This window comes from Myzus persicae, unplaced genomic scaffold (genome assembly GCF_001856785.1).
Source record: "Myzus persicae strain clone G006 unplaced genomic scaffold, MPER_G0061.0, whole genome shotgun sequence".
NCBI classification, from domain to species: Eukaryota; Metazoa; Arthropoda; class Insecta; order Hemiptera; family Aphididae; genus Myzus; species Myzus persicae.
Genome location: NW_019104155.1, coordinates 1,595,014 through 1,617,798, shown reverse-complemented (window position 1 = coordinate 1,617,798; position 22,785 = coordinate 1,595,014). Strand labels below are relative to the sequence as shown.

At 29.2% G+C, this 22,785-nt stretch overlaps 1 protein-coding gene and 1 long non-coding RNA gene across 6 annotated transcripts; one reads left to right on the top strand and one right to left on the bottom strand.

Annotated features, from left to right (window-relative positions):
* The first annotated feature begins 9,493 nt into the window (after positions 1-9,493).
* LOC111039340 lies at positions 9,494-11,508 on the top strand. Its single transcript, XR_002605086.1, has 2 exons — positions 9,494-9,624; positions 11,030-11,508. It is a non-coding gene; the product is annotated as an uncharacterized LOC111039340 (long non-coding RNA).
* A 286-nt stretch (positions 11,509-11,794) lies between these two features.
* LOC111039339 (sodium-independent sulfate anion transporter-like) lies at positions 11,795-22,050 on the bottom strand. 5 transcript variants are annotated; one of them, XM_022322814.1, is made up of 12 exons: positions 21,947-22,050; positions 19,333-19,685; positions 18,144-18,339; positions 16,951-17,171; positions 16,721-16,883; positions 16,477-16,641; positions 15,535-15,696; positions 15,328-15,468; positions 13,737-13,882; positions 13,168-13,344; positions 12,708-12,864; positions 11,950-12,029 (listed from the first exon to the last, which is right to left on the bottom strand). In XM_022322814.1, exons 2-12 carry the CDS (start codon positions 19,519-19,521, stop codon positions 11,950-11,952), a joined length of 1,797 nt encoding a protein of 598 aa, XP_022178506.1. In that variant the 5' UTR covers positions 19,522-19,685; positions 21,947-22,050. The 5 variants fall into 5 exon arrangements, with proteins under 5 accessions (XP_022178504.1, XP_022178506.1, XP_022178505.1 ...); XM_022322813.1 differs by having other exon boundaries at positions 21,717-22,020; XM_022322815.1 differs by lacking the exon at positions 21,947-22,050 and adding an exon at positions 20,070-20,440.
* Positions 22,051-22,785: the final 735 nt, after the last annotated feature.

Genomic DNA, 22,785 nt, shown 5'->3' with positions numbered 1-22,785 from the left:
TGATCAATTAAAAAAAAACATTATAGGCAATATACAATAAATAAAAGTTAAAATTTTTGAAAATGTGGAGAGAATTTGTATTTAAAATATATTGGTTGGTGAAGATTTTAAATTTAGCATGTTGGTCAACTTATAATTTTGAATTTAACACGGCGTTTAGTGTATGCAATATTGATACATATGATTGGCAATTCCAACAATAATTTATTACATTATTGATTGTTATTAGTTAGGTACAAAATATTTCAAAATATTATCTTGCTATGGCTTATCGTTATCATGATATAAATTATTTAACATGAATAACTGGCTACAAGCCTTCTTCAGAGTTTGCTCAAAAATGTTTAATTTTTAGTTTGAATAGGAGAGTGAATTAGTACTTACTACATAGCAACTTGAAGGTAGGAATATTATCTAGGGCATATATTATATTAGGCTTTCATTGATATTTATGATTCATTCTGTAATTAAAATGCGAGTTATGAACATTTTAAAATGGATGTACATCACTCAGATCACGTAATCACAGAGTCGTTATAATTTAAATTTAAAAAAAAAGTTTAACGCAATTTATTCTACAAATATTTTTTATAAGTGTCTGATGTAAAAAATTATTCCAAATTGGAAATTCGTTCATTTTGATTTACTCATAAAGTAATATACGACTTCTCGTCAAATGATATTCCTGTGCTATTGTAATTGTATTCAAAAACAAATAATCATAAATACTCGACATTTTTAACAAATTTTTAAATCTATTAGTATCTCCTATACATGACATCATGACATAATTTTCATAACATTTTGACTGTGAGGAATTTATAGACATATTTCATTACCATTTAACAAGTAAGCTAATGATATCTCATTAATGGTTGTTATAAGACTAAGTATAAAAAAAATATTTCATCACTAACCGTCAACCTAAAACACCTACTGCATTTACTAAACTAGTGTTAGTGTAATAGTATTTATAATAAATTATAAGCTTATTATTATTAATTACCTTAATAGTTCAATAATTGGAAATGAAAAATACGTTTATAATTGTATAAAAATAATATGATGTAGTATGCACTCTACATAACCTTTCAAATTTAATTCCAGACTATTGGTGGAGTAAAATTAAACTATAATCATTCATACGATTTCTCTTTTTCACGTTTTTAAAAACAATTTTCGCCATACTTAATAAACATTATTAATAATAATAATTTATTATACATCTATTGTAGTTTGGTACTTTAATATAATAGGTTTGATTATAAATACTACTATACTGTATATACTATTTTTTACAATCAATGATAATACATAATAATACTATTATAGCTCTATAATATAATTTAAATAATTATGTTTACTTCCAAATGTTACATTATAATTTATAATCGTATATGTAAAACTACACATACAGATACTTTGGGTGTATTAATTGAGTGTGGTTAGCTAATCATTGAAAAAAAAAAAATAATAAGTGTTGGACATTTTTACCTAGACTCAAGAGTAAAAAATTTTTTTTGACGCAAGTAAAAATTAGTTTTCCAAAAATTATTATGTACCTGTAGACACAATTAAAATAAACGAAATTAATAAATATTTTTTCACTGACTATGAACTGTATTTGTTTTTGTATTATTACAAAAAAATAAGTTACACGCATAATATTACCTATATATCATACTAATTAGTTTATATTAATATAAGTACTTGGTACTTTTTATCTAGATAAAAAATGTTGATATATTCTGGATCATTTTTTTTTGTAAAGATGATTGGAAATACAAAATATTAATTAGCTTCATGACGAATAAAAATTAGTTTTCAGAAATTGACTGTGAACGCTATAAACAATAGTTAAACACAGTTAATTTTAGGACAAACATTAAAAAAAAAAAGCCGTTAGGCACTCAATCTGCTCTCGAATGCTAGTGTTGCGCAATAAGGTCAAAAACGAAATATTCAAACAAGGACGTGGCAGTTATATTTTAAAAATAGGCGTACATATTATAACGATATGCGATTAAAATGTGTCATTTCTATGTTTTCAGTCCCGCGTTGGGTTAATGTAATATTCATGCATATATCGCGTGCTTAAGTGATTATAATATACGATCATTATTATATATAGGTAGGGTGATTGCATTTACACGTTACGACATGTCATTCTCGTATACCTTTGGAATTCCGGACGTCGAATAAGAAGATGTATTATACAAAGCACGTGGCCCTGCACGTGAAAACCACTCGTCCACTCGTAAAACGATCAATATTCTTCTCGATCATGGTTCCACCTCAAAACGCCTAACTATGTCGAAGTGCCCTGTTCCTCAATATAACCGTCCATTATTAGTCCAAAAATGATAACGATATAGCAATAATAATAATATTATACAAATATTACCATATTATGTATCTATTTACACCAATAAAATTTAAAAAACAACTCGTTAGTGTCTCAAACGCGTATTTCTAGAAAAAGATGACGCAATGGCAATATTGTCTATATATTGTTATTATCGTGTGTCGTTAGGGATGCGGCACATTATCGTTTCTAACACAGAAACATGCCATTAAAAATGTAATTTTATTACGTTATATTTCTATTTTATCACACCTGGACACCTGCCCACATTATATTATAATAGTATAAATATAACACAGGATGATTCACCAAGCATGATTACTCCCACTGTTCCTTTAGTAATGAATTGTTTATTCCAATATTCTGGATGTTGGATTTTTTAAATATGGACACCGGCAGCATGGTACCTACTTCAGGACTACATTTTAAAAGACAGCTAGTTATTAAATTAACACTTGAGTTTTCATGCAGTTTTAAAAGTGACCTGTTGCAGCTATTCAATATTTATTTTAAATGAAAACCATCCTTTTTATTTTAATTTAAAAGAAGTCATTTCTATGAGTATAAATAGAATTCAAAACCAAAACCAAGTATTTGAGTTAAGTATTTAACTTTGTGTACTGAGGATCTAGGCTTAGATAAATAGCTTAGAAACCAATGAAGAATATCATGATGATTAGAAAATCTTATAAATCAGTATTATAAGCCAAAAGCGTGATTAGGAATCAAAATGTATAGTTTATAATTTGTAAAATGTAAATATTATCTGGACATAATAACCTAACCGTTAGAGTTTGAACTAATGCAGTGTTGCATGACCAATCACTAAACATCTGATGAATATATTATAATTCATTATTATTCTGTATCCGAGATATTTTGAACAGGATATTTTTTCAGGGATATTTTGAGCGATCATCCAATGAATCATTAGTGAGCAAATGGTCCCTTCAACAAGTTCAACATAATTGGACCATTACATTGTAGAACTTAACTTTTCTAAACATTAATAGTTACTACTTTTTTATGCGATTCTGCATAAATATTTTATTTATTTTATACTGCATAAAAAATTATCAAAAACTCGTTCGTACCTAGGAACTTGAATATTAAAAAAAAAAAATTACTAATTAATAGTTAGGTTATCACCGAATTGGCAAAAAAAAAGTTTGTATTGCTACAGGAAACTTTGTACTGAATTAAAAAGAGATTGAAGTACTCATTTTAAAATATAGTCCAAAAGTATGCTTCAAACTATATGAGGAGTAGGTTCATATTATATTAGTTAAAATCGTTTTAATTCGTTTAAAATTAATCTTAATATTTTGAAAATTTCATTTACAAAAAAATAGTTTACGTAATTGCGAGAAGTCCGAATGATTAATATTTTTAGAATAGCAAGAAAATAACTCAAACCTTTAAAAATAAAATCATATTTTTTTATTTAAATGTAAAATTTTCCTTAAAATGTTTACTTAAATGCCTATAAAATAATTGTGTACAGTATAAGGTGTAGTGACGGATGTACCTATATAGTATGTATTTTCGATATTCTTGAATTTGCTATAGATACCTACCTACAACTTATTTATGATGAACCTTGTATTTCGTTTACCCATACCTACGAAAATTTAAAAATATATTAATTACTTTTTGCTAACTATTAAATAAATATGAAATTTTAGTCAACATTTAAAAACTGAGCGATTATAAAAAATTGTATTTATTAATATTTTTTGTTTTGGTGCAAATTGGTAATAGTTTTGGAGAAAACTTGGAAAATACATATTTATGTTTTTACCCAAAAATAAATATTTTCATCAATATTTATTGAAAAAAACTAAACAATTTTGAATATTTAAAATGTCTTTAAACAAATAATATTATAAAAATGACAAGTAAATTGCTTTAATACTCCTATTTTTCCGCAATTATATATTACGGTTTTTTGATGAAAAGTATTGGGAATTTTCTACTTTTGATTAAAATTAACATTTAAGAATAACATATATTAAAATATTTTTAATTGGTTTAATAGTTTAAGTAGGTAGAAAAATATGATTTTTAAGTCATGTGCATGGTGCATTAAAATATGTTTTTTGAAGTCTTAACCGATAACTAAGATAACTGGTACAATATTGGCATAAGGTATTTTGGTACAACCTTGTAAAACTTTGGTGCAAAAATTAAGAACTCAGAGTGCCAGAGCGACCCTTTGATAGGCACGGCGTATTAAAGTTAAATTAATATAAATATGAATAATATATTATACTGATAGAATTATTAAAACAGTTGAGTGGAACTTTGTATTTTTATTTCTGGAGAGGGGACTTTGAACATTTGAAAAATTCCCCTCGCCCCATAAATCCGCTGATGGCATATTTGGCGAATCATTCTGTACACAATGTGCGCATATGTATGCGGTTTTAAAAAAGACAGCAACAGATTGCATAAATGTCCAATAATAAAAAAAAAACATCAGCAAACCGATATCATAACAACTATGGCCGTGTGTAGAAAATTCAAAACATTTTTCTTTTTCTCTTATCGAATAATATGTCGACGACTGCAGTTAAAGAAATGCAATCGACTACGTATTATTATTGTCGATTGCCGTAGATTATAGATATACAAACATTACAAACTTTATTATTATTATTATTTGGTAATTGGAGACGAAAAACAGGACAATTATTTAGAGGTGCATCGCGATGTCTAATAATAATACGACGTGCGATAATATTCACCGCGGGCTTCGTCTCGCCGATGAAACATTATCTGTAGCATTGCAATTTGCAAGACGCGTCGTAGGCACATTATTGTTGAATATTGTGTGAGCATTTTTCCTGTTTAAAGGTGGTGTATTATTACTATCATTATTTTCCAGAGGAATCCCACAGGTCGTTCCACGATAGATGAACGCACTGTGATGCTGTAATCTGCGAGTACTGAAATGTGTTTTTCCGTGTTTCCAACGTGAACATAAGATATTATTTTAATTGCCGAATAGAGTATTTTTTTTATTATATTCTTTCGAAATCAGTGGATTCCACTTATTTTATTTAGATTCGTATTATTATTATGCTGCTAAATTAACAACGTCTTTTTACAACTAAAAAGAGTTTGATTTATTTTGAATGGCATATCCTAATATTTATCAAGTATACGAATACGCGATAAAACCGTAGACAGTCAACCTTGATCTCCAAATTGAAATTTATCATTAAGAGGACTCCATGCCCGCATGCTTAGCCTCAGTTCGTAAACGCATAACATAACAAATTGTACGTACTGAATAAGTCACTCAACTCTGTTATGTTAATCTTAGAGTGAATTCATATCACCAAATTTAAAAGTAAGAACATTTTGAGATATACAGAGAATTTAGTATCTTAATATGCTTATAACTCGCTTTAAAATTAAAATATAAAAACAAACTTATGTCATCGACTTAATAATATTCTTACTTTTAAATTTGATAATAGGTCATCTCACTCTAAGCTTAAACATAACATAGTTAAATGAATTATTCAGAACTTACAATTTGTTATGTTATGCGTTTGTACGACATAGACGAAGCATGCGGACATGGCGTCCCCTTAACACAGTTACATAATAAACATACGTATATTATAAAATACTCTAATTACTTCAACCATATAATTCTTATCTCGTTATTGTCTGAAATAATCATAACAATTATTAAAGTCATTATCAATGTATTGAATTACAGTGGTCCTCGGGGTCATGTTCCGGGAACTTGAAATACGATTTATCGCTTCCGAGTTCAGAAAAAAGACACACTTCAATAATTCAACCATAAAGCCAATTCTCGTGAAACAGAGTTTCCGCCGAAGTCAGATTAAACGAGATAATACATTTTTTGTGTACAGTTATGCACACATGCTATCAATATTAATGAAATATTTTTAAAATAATCGATAAGATTGATCATAACCTATGAGATCGATTGAGTAAAAATAATGACCATTACATTTTAAAGTGTTTAAAACTTTAAAATGATATTTATTTGTAATGTTGTGTATTTATATAATATATACTATTTTTTTGTTCAAATTATATTATAAATTTATCATTTATCATAAAATGACAAAATATGCTAAAAATTTGTAAAATTAAGAAATATATAATCTTTTATTTTAATTTTTTTTTTTTTAGAGATTCTCAGTATAAACTATTATAACTCAACAACAATTACAGTGGATACAGCAAGAAAGCAGGTGAAATATACTCTTAAAATTACAAAATAAGTCAATAATCAAAACAAAAGAAAAACATCTAATGCAACAACTTCCTAACCCTACTGGTTGCTCACCTCACACGCAAGTCTTTTTTCAACATATTGTGTAACTGTGTGTAGCCAATGGATTTTATGTGTGTGACGTCCTCTTAAACAAACCTAGTTTAGTGTTGTTGGCTTTAGTATAAGACTATTTGAAAGAATTGATCAATTTTCAAACTTAAAGTTTAGAACGGTGTTTTGTTGGAAGTACATTTTTGGATTTTTATAGGTAATCCAATTTTCTGCGATACATTTGAAATAATTGGCAGCACATAATACCAACACAGCAACACTTATTTAAATTGTATACGAGAAACACATGTAACCATACTGTAGTTAGAACTATCTGAGAATCCTGTCTTTAAAAACGAAAAAAAAATATGTTTTTTAGGTTAGGTGTGGGTATAAAAATGTCAGCTAAAAAGGATAAACAGCAGTTAATAATTATTTTCCAACCACAATTTACAGTTTAAAACATTATTTAACAGTTTAATAAATTACAAAAATCGAACTTTGTTTAAGTACGATATTGTACTTATTTATATAAAAAAATTTTTTTTTTAACATTTATTTGGAAAATATACAATCTGTAAGGGTAATAAATTTACAATAAGCATATATGCGGTGTTTATGTGTTTTTACGTGAATTTACATGAGTTTAAGGAAGTACCCAACAGTAGTACTTATGACGTGACGGATTTATAAAAAATAAGAGTATAATATTTAACTGACTGCTCAGGTGAGCCATTACCATAAGCATTAGGCTGTCTATATTGATACACACATTTTAAAATACTTGAACGTTTTCTGGGCTTTGCAAATATTTCACCGAGCCTGCAGTTTGCTTTTAGCTTTCATTGAAACAACTAAACCTATTAAACATTCCTGCGGTCACTCAGTCTTATGGCGGAGACAGGGTGATGTCTGCCGTCTGGTTGTGTAGAGGTGTGCAAACATTGTTTAAGGAGTACCATCCAAGTGCTGTGTAGGTACTGACATACTGCATACATTCACTGTGTGTGCCACACTGCCCACACTGCCACCGTATAATAATAGCGGTAGTTGGTGTGTGCAAAATTAGAAGGTATGGATTATGTACCATGTACTTATGTAAGTATCATTAAATAACTTAAGAGATCATCGACGCATTATTGTTTTCTGTGTGACCCATATGATGCAAACGAAACTTGTGATCAGCGAATCAAATTTTTTGCAGTTAGTTTTGATTTTAGAGTAAATTGACTAATTAACAAATTTCAAAACAAGAATTTTATCTAGGGCAAAAATATTATATTTTATTAATAATTTTAATTTAAAATTTGATTATTACAATATAAAAATATACGGTTTTAAATGCCCATCGCATGATTTAAAATAAATTAAAATATCATTTAAAGTATGTATTGGGATGATTTAAATAATATACTTATTCCTAAGTAGTTAAGTTAAATAATAACATTTACCATAATATTAAAGCCAACAATACCTGATTAGATCTGCTTAACACCAAATTGATATGTTTCTTGTGAGTTAGAGCAGCGATACATAGGTATACTTTATAATGGTAAAGGGTCGCTGAAAATCTTGGTGAAATTATAGAAGGACCGCTGTCTCAAATGATTGAGAACCGCTGGGTTAGTGAATAAAAACAAATACAACAAAGTATGTTTAGTAATTTTTAATAATACATTACAGCTGTTTTAATTTTTTTTTAATTTTTAGGAAGTATTGACCACTATGCAGTAAAAAATGTCATATTTGCAAGTTCCTGCTTAACTGCTACAGATATTTGTTATTCTTTACTAACTAAAGTCTAAAAGTTATACAATTATCGAATGATTAATATATTATTATTATATTGTTTACTGAAGAGTTCTTCTCCTTCTGTCAAAGAGAAAGAGAAGATAGATTTTACGGCTAAATGATTTTATGGTGTACAACGACAACAGGTGCTGTTGATCAAAACTTTCAAAATGATAATGAAATCACTTGAATTGGATAATGGAAAGTTCATGTATTTTTCCACATACTTGATAGTAATCAATATGAAACCTGAGATTTTCTAAACATGGTTTAACATTGGCCAAGTCGGTTGAAAGTTTTTTAGAACTCAGCAAAGCCCCCCGCCCCCTCCCAGATTATTTTAATCTTTGGTTTTATATAATTTTGGCCCCTGTAACTATTTGATTCTAGTTACGTCTTTGAACATGATGTAAATTCGTAGTGATATGAATACAATTTGTTCGTCTTTCCATAAGTAATCGCCGAAATTATGTATTGCTATAGGTTATCTGATTTTTGTAGGCTGTAGTGGCTTAAATTATGAATTAGAATGTCTAAAATGTAACTATAGGCACGACGATGCAATATTTAATATTTGATAAGTTTTGCACAGAAGCAATAATGTTTTGAAAGTTGTGTTGTAATGATAGGTAGGTCTAAGAAATGCGTAAATATTAATCACTTATAACTAATAAGTTGCCGAGTACAATATTATAATTTAAAGAGAAATCGGCATGTAATTAAAAAAAAATTAGTTTTTAAAAGATGAAAAATCAATAATAATAATATAATGTAATTAATATGTTACGAATAAAGTCTCTTTGTATTTCATACCTCATAATAATCATAATGAATACGAAGTTAATCTTAGTTAAGTACTGTTATCAACAACCATATTGAGATAAATTCTAATCATAAAAATGGCTCTTAAAATAGTATGTAATCAATAATAATTATATACTATGAATTATAAATCCAGTCGTCACATATAATTTTCGTCTGTAAGTACTCTGCGTCAATTAGTATTATAAAATAATATTCAACACAATATTATAATGAACATAATATTGCACCCACTATTGAGGTTTGCTGAAATATTTTTTTTATAATTAGTAAATTACGTAAAGAGGTGAATTTTGTGGAGGTGGTTTTTTTCATATATTTCAATTTTGAAGTGAGTTACGTTCATTTTTATAATGTAATAATTTACTCACTTACCACTCGCTGTAAAATTAAAATATCAAGAAAAAAATGCTTTTAAGAAAATATTACCTTAAAGCTTATTTATGGGTTAACCAACTTAATAAGGAGGATATCCATCGATAATAGAGTTGTCGTGAGCCGAACAGTATATAATAATTTAAAGGATGTTCACAAGTAATTAAAATATTATGTGTATAATTGTATAAAAAACAATTGAGTTTTAAATAACATTTAGTTAAATATTGTAATATTACGGGTGTATCCATAATCTACTTGAAATTGACTGGCGATGAGAGAATTGTTCTCAGTTCGTGTGGTGCGCTCTAGAAGACCATTGATGTGAATCGCTTGTCCGGATGTAGCTGCTGATAGATGGCTACATCGATATTGAAACAGTAGTCGGAATTTTACACAAATATACCTAATAATATATTCTAAATTATTTAACTTAATAATTAAATATTTTATTGTACAATGGTTGAGGTTTAAAATCAACGAACTTAAAAGTTTAAAAGGTCAAATTCTAAGTTTTTAAGATTCTGAGAGAAACAACCGTATTGATTTTACAAAGATGTGTTCTATGTGTGTACATTATGTACTATTTTAATACAGTCAAAATAATGCTTTGAATTTCCACTTCAGTATTTTTTCTGGTGAAAAATTGAATATAGTTAGAACTTTTGACAGGTCAAAATAGAAAGTTCCCAAGAGCTTACAAAATGGGATCTTTTCCGCAAAACCAGTGTTAAGTAAAATCAATTTTGTTAATTTATTGTAATTCGAAAACAAATAAATAAAGAATCTACGGAGTAGACATTTAAAGTTTTCAACAAATGTTTATATTAGCATTTTATGTACATATTATGATATAATTTAAAAATTAATTTGTCTCTTTTTGATCTATTTTTAATTTATTTATTTTCTATAAATATTTTGTTCGGTCAAAAAGCTTAAAAATAAAGTAGAAAGTAAAAAAGCAGTTAACAAACTAGAATGTTTTAATCATTATGTGGCTAAAAATAAATAACATTTTTAATATTCAAAACTATATTTTGAAATTGTATTTTTCCACGTACAATATGAAGTACCTATCTATCAACGATTTCAAAGGATGTTTTTTAAAATACTGAATATGCTTAAAGTGTTATATAATAGATAAATCCACGAAACAAACATAGTTCATTTTTAATAGAAACCAACATTTTCACATTCGTACAAAATAAAATACAGAAGATTCTTAATTATGTCAAACGTCGCTATCTTGAATTTTTCGTTATCTCAAACTAAATTGAATTCCCCTTGAAACTACTATTACGCTTAATAGTATTTTCTCTTGATAACTCGATATAAAATTAATCGTTTTTCGTTGTATCAAGTACACAATAGAACTACAAAATGAGGAGGAAGTCACTTTTGAAGTTACTACAACATGCTTTAAAAACTGTAAGGAATTTTGTTGATACCACTGCAGCGAGGTATGGAAGATAAGGCTTTTTCTGCATTATCTAATTTGGAAGACGTTGAGCAGAAAAATGTAATATTAAGCACACTTTAATTACAGATTAAAAAATATATATATATATTTATTCGGTCATTTCTATTATTTCAGTATTTTAAGTATTCAAATTATGTATTTTAAGCTTTCGTATTATTTATTATTCACATACATATGTACATTTTTTTTTAAATTTTTTAATAAGACTCGGTATCTCGAACTTTTTCCTGTTCCTCTTGAAATTCGACATAATGATGATCAGAAAATTTACTGAAATATCTCCATTGTTATAGATTATACATTCTTAAATTTTAAACTTGTTTTACAACATATAATATTTATTATGTTAGAATAAATAAAGTAAATATTTCACAAATCAGTTTGGTCCGTCATTAAAATTATTCTAAAAAGCTGATAAAACCTATTAGCCAATTATACATATAAAATGTGGTGATATAGAGATATTAGTGTATTACGGAGTAATATCTGGACTTTATAATTCATTTAGGGCACATATTTTAAACATTAACATTTGGCTCTATCAAAATTTGAAAATAAAATAATGTCAGTGTGTTATTAATATTAATTATATTAAAACACTAAAAGAATAATAAAACATTTTTTAGTTGTTCAAGATATTCTATAATAATATACATTATTTATATTTAATTTTCTTTAGTATATAAATATATACCTAGTTATACAATAGAATAGGTAGTAAAAAATGATATAATAACTTAGAAATGTGTAAATAGGTACAGAAGGTATACAAAAGTAAAATAACATAATAACAAGTAAGAATCACGCTTTACATTCACAAATAGTTTTCATTTTCATCTCGTGTGATGTCATTGATTCAGTTCCATTGAGATCAGGTTGAACTGCATAGATAAAAACATTTTAAAAATACATCAATTAATTTATATACTATTAATTTTATTGTAATTCAAGTCTTTAATCAAGGGAAAATTAAGAATCTCACCACTTGTATATAGGCTGTGATAATTTTACACTTTTTTTCATTAATTATCAACCCCTAACTATTTCATCCTTCATTTCCCCAAAAATATTATTTATATTTACAACAAGCCTGATTATCTATTTTAAAATAACTTTAAAATTGAATAATTTAGAGTTGATGGTAAATTGTAATTACTTTTAAGACAAAACAATAAGTTGTGTTATCAATCATTTAAGTTATAAATTAATAAACCTTAAATTAAACAGAAAAACAAACTGTGAGTATTCCTACTGTATGTATACACAACAAGTTATGAATTATATTATAATTAAATGCATTTATCTACGAATGTATAATATACTTTGTATGAACAAGTTTTTCTCATACTACATAGGCCAAAAATTCAATGGACGCTTATAATTATTGTTCAGTGAATATAGTAAAATATTTTTCATCAAATTAAATTATAAATTCGTACTAAGTGGATTTTTTTATTTTTACCGAGTTTAAAAATTCGGTTTCCGTGAAAAGATTGATTTTACTAAGACATGGGCACATGTCTACGAAATATATTGTAAAGCCTAAGGTGTATACATACTAAAATTAAATTTCTTGATAGAATCTTGAAGCTGAACCATCGACAAGATTTTAACGTTCAGCGTAGCTTCCAGTATAGCCGCTACACATTCCTTGGCGTTCATCAGTTCTAATTGACATGACTCGGATTTCAGTTCATTTATCAACGATTTGATTCCCTGAAAAAAATAACGAAGAGATTAAAATACGACGCGTCAAAGTATACTATTTTTTTTTTATGTGTCGCTAGCTGATTACAAGAGAATAAAAGATAAAACATTATAGTATAATTACTACCAGAACTAATTATTACTGTACGTAGCAAACAAAAAACATTTTTTGTTTCAAGCGTCTTCTGTCGGATGACGGGTAGTCGTAATAAGTGAGTTACCATACCAAAAAAGTTTGAAACGCGCTCAAGCACCAATAACAGCGGTTGTATTAAAATTATATTACATAAATTTTAGGGCAAACACAAGTACTTGGGCAGCAGTGAAGTCGGTCTTGTCGAAATGTACGCAGTCCACGATTATGAGTTTCGGTTTGTTCGAGCGTTCCGTTGACGACATCTCAGCAATGATCCGCTGTCGCATAAAGTCCACAGCCGGAAACAGTAGCCCGCTGCTAGGCCTAACCACCCATTTCACGTAACCCGAGTTCTGAAAAAAAAAATGAGTTTGTAAATCGAATTCAGTAGGTGTATAATGTGAGAATAATATGCTGTAACAGAGTTTTGTTATAATTATTGGAAAATTCTAATTATTTTTATTATTGCGCAGATCACAAAATTGTGAACTTATATAGAACAGGATTAAAAAATAAAAATAATTTACATTTTTTGTTCTTGTCTTTTTAATTTCAAGTGGTAACATTTTATTTAAAATGTTAGTAATTTTTATTTAAAAATCTTGGCATTATTAAGAGGTATTTATCTATGAAAACGAGTGATACCTATACTAAAGTAGTATTATGAGTATTATGATGATTAATACATTTTTATTGTTGAAATAAATGATTGATAGATAAAAATGTATGTTTTGTGTTTACTCACAGTTTCTTTTTCGATGGAAATCGATGGTCTAGCGCTGCGATAGAGCACGCACAACAAGTCGACACAGATGCCGAACAGAAGTCCAAGCTCAACATCGAATATCAAACACGAGACGAACGTGGTGGTGAACGGTATTAAATCACGTCCTGTGTAATAGAACCCAATGTGAGTTTCAGTAGGTAATAGTCACTAATAGATAATATAATTGTGGTCTTAACGTGTACTTTGGCATAGTTAACATTGTTCTATAATTAAATTGGTACGTTTACCTACATATTTTGTTAATATTAACTAACGTCGGCCAGTATAAAGTGACCCATTACACGTACCATAGTGTACCAGTGACGCACATAATATATAATATCTGTACGATACGTTTTATGTTTCAGCGTAAACTTTTATAGCAATTTTTTATACATTTGTAAAAAATAATAGTGTAATATCGTGGTATTAATATCAGAATATCACGGTTACATAATGGTACTATGGAAATCGACAGAGATAACTCCAAAATTCAAAGTACGAAATAATTAACACGTTGTCATCTATCTAATGAGCAACGTATATTACGTATATCTACCAAGTCTAAGTTGAGATATCTATGATGGGACACTAAAGTTTAAAGACCTATTATCGAATTTGAAGACTAGTATATATTATTTTTGAGAGAATTTCAACATAAACATTTTATGCAATTTTCCATCAATATTTAATAATATAATACAACCGCTAGGCAGTAGTATAAGAAAACGTCAAATAAACTTTGTGTATTCATTTTTTCGTTACACAATAGTAGCTTTTAAAAACATTTTAATTACGTCTTTAAACACTAATATTGGTTCTCATTTTTTATTTTTGTTGGTACTTGTCAGACAGACACAGTATTATAAACACATTATGTATCATGTCCTCATAATAACTTTACTCATATAAAAATAAACTTATGGCAATATGACGTAACATAGTTGTGCACAATTGTGACTGTGATAACAAGACTAAATTCGTATGCTATTATTATTTTAATTTATAAACTCAATGTATAACTAGGCCCTAGACCCCCATATAAGGTTTACTTATACATTATTATAATATTTCGTATGTGTAAGTTTAAAAGTAAAAATATACTGAATAAAGAAATGTAATAAAATGTAACTTTCTGATACAACATTGAGAAAAGTTAACAGATGAATAACATCATAAATAAACATCATTATTTTTAAGTCTTGATTGATTTACAATATACTTTTTGTTCTTGATATAATACGAGTATTAACATTTTTGAATCTAGAAAAACGTAAGAATGCGTTTTATTCTTTTTAATTATTTCTTATTTATAGCTAAAATATAAAATCAAGATTAAATATTTGGGAAATCGAAAATTATTTTACTAGTTATGTAATATTAATACTACCTACCAAATATTTATAAATATATATTAAAATGATGCGTTTTATAAGGTTAATACATCTGACTTATACAGAATAAGACACATATTATTATGTAGTCTTTTAGATATATATTATGCTCTCATTAATTATAGACAATTTAATTGCAAAGTTGTAGATCACATTATAATTGTACTGTTACTTACTATTGGTTTTCCATAACGAAATTGCCATGTCATATCGAAACATTGAAGTCACCGCACATATGAGGACAGCAGACAAACTTGACTTGGGTATGTAATACAGAAGTGGTGTCAAAAACCACAACGACAACATGACTAATATAGCTATAAATCAGTTTTTAAAACGTTGCAATGTGTGTAGAACGTGCGATTTAATGTTTGACAATTTACTTGTAAATATTGAGCTGAACGTTGTACGAACACCGGTGGTATGATTAAGAGCAGACCTGGACATACTTCCCGCTACGGGCATAGATCCCATAAACGAGGCAAAAATATTACAGAATCCCAACGCTATCATCTCTTGTGACGCATCAACTACTCTTCCACCGCCTAGGAAGAAGAAAATAATTACATAATTGTTTTATTGTTATTACTTCATGATACTCCATCAATTTAATGCGAATTAACCAGATTGTATGTAACAGACATCTTTAACATTTCCCATCTATAAAATATTGCATAAGACCTCAAACTTTTTTATCCACGGAACCACAACTTGTTATTGAGCTTTCGACAGTAGGTTATTACAGCTCGACAATTAGAACCACTTCTTTGTTCAATATTTTTAATGTTTCATTGTAATTGAGCATTATATTTTACAATACTAGTTTTAATAATTTGTTAAATTTAAAATTTAAAATTTTGAAAAATGCACAAGTTTTCGGAATTTTGAAGTGATCTCCACGGAACCCTGATTAAGAAACGCTATATTAGACACGCAACTCAGGTCAATGCATTTGAAATCAAAATATAAACCAGTAATTTTATTAAAATGTAGCATCACTGTATACTAGCTATTGATTTAGTTGATGTGTATATCGTATTATTTAAAATCTTAAACTATAAAACCGTTCATAGGTACACAACATAAATGTGTGAAATGCGCACGCAATGCAGTAGACTCAAGTAGGTAGAATGAGCAACAAGTGAATGTGACAAAAACCCACAAGTAGTCAGAAAAGACATCAATATTTAATTTGTGGAAGAATACCGATAGTTAGCATTTAACATCCCCAAGCACTGTTCGCAGGGTTATCCTACTGGCTACTACAGTATGTAATAATAATAATGTACTATAGTACATAGAAATTGAAAGTCGGATTAACTTACTAAATGCTTTAGCGACTGAAACTGTACTCAAAATCGACACCAACGGCACGACGATCGCACCAGGCCATAACCTGGACAAACCTTCGAAAAAGGTAAACTTCTCGTCTTCGTTTTCGTAGTCCAAAAACAGTAACCGAAATTGTGGTATGCCACTAGCTATGGTACCTAAACATAAGTAACAGTGCACATAAATATATTTTATTTACGATTTAAAATACATTACTGTTTTCGTAATGTAATATACCTGTCAATACTAATGGTGACTGGCCTTGTCGGATTGAAAAATATGCGATTGTCGACGATACGATGACTACGAGAACATTGCTTCCAGTTGTCAATAAAAACAAAATCACCGAAAAAGATTTTGCTTTCATTCCTTTAGCGTTGACTTTTATGTATTTTAAGCTCTATGAACAAAGCACGATGTATACACTGACTTTGGTTTACACCATTCATTATGTTATGTACACTCACCTGCAATCCTACCAGCACGAAGATACATATCAGTCCCATAGAGGTGTCTGCTATTCGAAAATTTTCAATGTTTTCAACAAACTTTATCCACATCTCCAAACAGTTTTTGGCCTTATAAGATATTCCGAACAATCCTTTTAATTGTGAGGAAGCCATAAGAATAGCTGCAGCCGATACAAATCCACCCGTCACTGGCATCGATACGAATTCCACGACAAATCCTACATTGGAGAGAAGAAAAACATTTTCAGACATTATTAACTTATGCGAGAATCATAGACAGGACGGACTAAATAAGTTACGCTCACTATATACTAGTTTAGCTATAATCCATATTCCGTAGACTGTTGAATTTAACACTATTAATATTTGCGGAGGTAAAATATTACGCGTTTATTCATTTCTATTTTAATTTTCGAATTTGTAGAAATACAATATTAATCTCCAAGCACACAATAGTTATTATACCATCGCAGTAAATTTAAGTTAATTTAAAACCAATTAGTCTAGAATTTGGGAAGATGCTTGAACGATATTTTAAATGCAGATGCGTTGAAAAATGTGTAAGTTACTTATGTAAGTATTATAGTCAGTATATGTGTATGTTATTTGCCTTGTATTACACCATCGATATATCCACGGAAAATTGCATCTATTGCATGTCAGAAGTGTATATCACTATTATATAATTACTGCGATTGTTTTTATACAATACTTTTTCTATGAATTAAGTGTTTTATTTTAATTTAAAGTTTATGCAGTCTACATTAATTCTGTACATCTAACACTGTGGTAATAAAATATTTTATATGATTACTGTACGGGTGTACACAGTTGGTTAGGATAAACCATTGTTCTATTCTGTGTTAGTGTAATTCTACGTTACGTCCGTATAATATTATGTACCCGAATAGGGCATTAAGAAAATTGCTACTGCACGCGTCGTATTTAATGTTTGCTATTGTTAATGCAGTCTCTAATCAGTCTTCGAACAACTTGCATTCAAGCATATTATCCAAGATGGCATAACGCCTGATTATAAACTGAATAGGTACCTATAAACGATATTTACATTGATAAAATAATAAAAGACATTTTTTTTGTCCTTATAAATTACATTGTTACTAACAACACAGTTGAATGGAAATAAATTGCTGTGCGATCGTATTTCACTGATAACAAACTTGGTGTACCTAAGCGGAAAAGTCCACAGACGAGCTCGACAATGCCTGACACAAAGCAGAGAATAACCGCCGTAGCTGGTAGCTCTGGATTGACGTAGTTGAAAGTGAGCAACGCAACAACAGACGTAGGCCCGATAGTAATTTGACGTACAGATCCAAATATTATGTACATCAAGCTACCGAAGCATGCAGCATACAATCCAATCTATAATAAGACGATTTATAATGGTTAGCACATCGCGATTAGAAAATATTTAAATATTATTTTAAGTACCCTCGATTAATGATCAAAGTATTTGGACATTCTTTTGCCAAATTTTAAAAAAGCTGTGAAAGTCAACTATGGAAATAGTAAAACAAAATTACTATACCATTTATATAAATACTATCTGATCCCGTGCACTTTGTTGCCCGTTGAAAATGCCAACTCCATATAAGACTCAATGGTTATATGTGTATATTATGCCTACCTGCTGTGGATTTGAGGACCCCGCTGATGAGTACTTATATTTATATAAATAATATTTTTAATTTTTATTTTGATTGCGGACACGCCAATGAGCGGCCATAAGTGCAACTCAGCCACCTTGGTAGGCAATGTGCGAAAATTCGATTCTATGCGTGCGCATACCTGATCTGCCCGATGAACCACTGCAGGCAACCAATAAACAAACAAAAAAATACCAATTTCTACTAAATATATTTATATTTCTCCTATAACCAATAGCAACCGCATACAAACAAATATTTCCTTTGTAAATCTTAAAATCCCTGTTTGGGCAACTCCCCGGGTCGGACCTATCGGGTCCAATCGTGAATCTAAACCATCCAAGGCGTCACCCAAACGCATTCAAAAAAAAATTCTTTCGAATCGGTCCAGCCGTTTAGGAGGAGTTCAGTGGCATGCACGCGTACAATAGAATTAAATACATAAAGATATCATACAATAAACTCAAACGGTATATATTATTTAAAAAAAAAAAAAAACATCTGCAGAACAATTAAAAGTAAAAGATCGGGGGGGGGGGGGGGTTATCAAATGAAAATATGAGTTGTTTTACATGCATTCGAAACCACGGTCTTAATGTACACATCAAACATTTTAAAAATCAGGATTTTGAAGGGGAAAAAAAGATGGGTGAGCACGGATGGCGAATAATCATCTTGTACGGGTATACACGTGATCAGGTGCACTTACGAGTGGGTCCAATCCCGCCAGCGACGCGTAAGCTATAGATTGAGGCATCAGCGTGAGCGCGACAGTGACACCCGACACGGCGTCATACAACATGTCCGACTTCTTGTACCTTGGCATCCATGTCAGTATCGGCAAATAGCTGACCAATAAATAGTGTAGCCGGTCGCCACAAGATCCTGTGTGCACCATGATGGCGGTTTATATCCTCGGTCCGGTGATGTACTGATCGTCGTGCATCAATCGTTTTCTGTACGTTTTGTTGTACGTTTGTTGTACGTTTACTGGTCGTGAGGTGCGGTTACAGCAGCCAGGTGTCCGGGTAAACACTGCTGCAGACAAGTGGAAACAGTCGACTGTAAGAAAATAAAACGAACATACGCTGTTGAGACATTATTGCCGTGTTATACGAACAGAGCAGGTAGTCTGGTGGTTATATAACGGTCATATTTAATAATATAATATAGTGATTTATAATGTATTTTAAGGAAAAAAAAAAAATACTATTTTGCGAACAAAATTAATACGATGTTTCGTTTTTTTTTTCCTCATACACCTAAATGCGCGGTACAATAATATGTTTAATTTATATTGTGATTGACTTTATAGTGTTTTGCATAATAACTGTAATTTTTTTAACACATTATTAAGGAAAAAAAATTTCCCACATCACTATAGTTGTAATCATTTTAATTTAAACTCGTAGTAAAGTGGCTGTAAACGTCATATAGTTGTCTTACTATAATACTTTTTTTTGGTGTGTGCCCACTGTGCCCTGTGTGATTATATAACATTACATTGTCGTTAATACTTTATGGATGAACAGATAAAACAACATAACGAGTTTATACTTTTATAGTTTATGAATAAAACAGTTATAATTTGTATCCGTGTTCATTTGGTTTCTTCGTCAAATAACTCGTACACAATATGAACCGTACTTACACATATTATATATATATACCAATCTTGTGATTTCTTTCATAAGTTGCTACTATCGCCAAATTAATAATGACATAAACGTCGCAATAACCTATGTTATTAATATATTACTATACGTATTACCAATTAACCGTACTCCGCATTATAATGTACTATAAGACACCGTTAATTGTATTTCATAATATTAATAACCGTGACTCATACAATACACAACATACAAATCAGTAAATTTAAGCTAAAATTCATTCAACACTTTTGAAAAATTCGGCATGAATAGTTAATTTATCATGATATTATAATACTTTTGATTCGCATAATTATGTTGAACGTTTTGTTATGTAATTTGCTGGCTTAAAATTCTAATCTCATTCTGTAACCTAAAATCTAGCATTATTCATCAAGATCTTGCAACTTAACGAAATAATTATAACCAACAAATATAATTCTATTTTCAATTTTCAATTTATTCGTAGAAAAAAGAGTTTCTTATAACTTTAAGATTTATAAATTTGCTATATATATATTTAATATTTTTATTTTACTTAAAAATAAAAAGTTAAACATAAACATTTGTGATTAATATACTGGTTTTAAGTGATGTGAGTAGAAACTGTTACAAATATTGCTATGGGTTTCACATGTCACTATGCTTTAATATTGTCTCAAAAACATAAAATAACCATTTAAACGAATAAAAATAAATTAATAATGATTGAAGTTTTAATTGTAAAATAAAAAATACACAATTGATATACCAAACGTTAAAAACATTATCATCTATAATTTGTTGTGTAATTGGTGATTTTACTCTAAGATTATTCAAAAACTATAAACATCGATTTTGAGCAAAGGCGTCAAGACGTCTAGTCTATGTTTGTGTGGGTCAGAGAGAGAGAGAGGTAATAATATAGATGCAAAAAGTAATCATTTAAAATGTGATTATTTTTTTAAATGCTATAAAACTATCTCGGCTTGAAACCTACTAAAAATGTACATTTAATATTAGCTGTATAACCTGTTTTCACTTGAGGAAAAAATGAACAAGTATTATAATACTGCGCTATTTCGGTTTATCTATCTCGGAATTAGTGTGGGTACAGTTCACTGGCAAATTGGTGTCGGTGTCGGGTAATTCGACCGAGATGGGAATTCGTCTGCGCATACTATTTGTATACTTCCGAACATGATTCATACTACTCTCTAAACTTTTCTGTTATTTCTTAAAACAATATTTCAAAATCGTGTGAGCCACTCTATACACCAACCTACACAGAATAAAGGTTGAAATCGAATCGATAGCACTCCCAAAAACCTCAAAGAATATGTGTGTTAAATGTAATGCTAATTTGTTGCCAAGTCCAAGAGTTCCTTTCTATCAGCGAGAGAATTTTTCGAATCGGTTTATTAGTAACCCAGATTATCCTCTACAAACAAAACAATTTTACCTCTTTATAATATTATATTCTAGATTATCGTATCCAACGTTTACGATAAAAACATTTTAAAGGCATTCAGTATGGCGACCGCAATTTGTAATATTTATAATTTTACTGCAATGGTTGAATCCTTATCGATTATGATAATGTATATTATGATATGCGCACGCAAAGAATAATGAACATTTTGCACTACTAAAATTCGTTAAAAGCTAATAATAATAAAAAATAATAATAACCACTTTAACGTGAAACGAAACTACACGGTACGCTGGCTCTATGTCGACTGAAACATTGGTGAACATATTATTTTCACAAAACAAATGAATATCAGTCCGTAATAGTCAGTAATTAAACTTATTATAGCCGTCGATTAATTCAATTGTATGTGAGTTAAATTATTAACAATTAGGAAAGGTGGTGAGATAAGCTAATACAATCAAGACACGAGCTTAACGACGACGAACCAACGAATTTTATCATTGCATAGACGTACTCAAAAAATACTAGTAAATAGTAATATTTCTGAATTATATAACAATTAATACCTTCATAACTTACCATCCAACTATATTCAGGTGTTCCTGCAGACTTTTACACAAATTACGGTATACACGACATATCTAGGTATATTGTTTAATGTTTACAACTATCCCTCTTCTCTTGGTACTAGATCCTTTTTAAATTTAAATTTGATATTATTATAGAAGTTTTAAAGTATAATAAAAATAAAGCTTAAGAATGCGGACAGTCTCTGCACGACGATATGAAAACAGGTTATTTTCCAGATTTTGCTGTGCCATGGTATTTAATCCTCCACTTCACCCCTTGTGTGGTTTTGTCAAAACCACTATCACTACCAATCTCGATCATTAGTTTAACGTGGTAGTCATTTTTATATTTAAATCTATACACAATGGTCAATGACGCGTAAATTTGTAATGATTTTTAACCAAACGAGTAATTTTTATTTACATTTAAAAAAAAATAAATAAATAAACAAACAAACAAACAAACAAACAAACAAACAAAATACGAGAGAACATCTAAGCAAAGATGGTTTGAATTTTCACAAACC

Excerpts from the sequence above, each read along its gene's own strand:
- LOC111039339 (XM_022322814.1), bottom strand. The coding sequence starts at position 19,521 with ATGGTGCACACAGGATCTTGTGGCGACCGGCTACACTATTTATTGGTC. Across the intron at positions 17,172-18,143 it reads CTGTGGACTTTTCCGCTTAG|GATTTGTCGTGGAATTCGTA; the intron begins GTACACCAAGTT and ends TCTCCAATGTAG. Across the intron at positions 12,865-13,167 it reads CCGACTTCACTGCTGCCCAA|GGAATCAAATCGTTGATAAA; the intron begins GTACTTGTGTTT and ends TATTTTTTTCAG.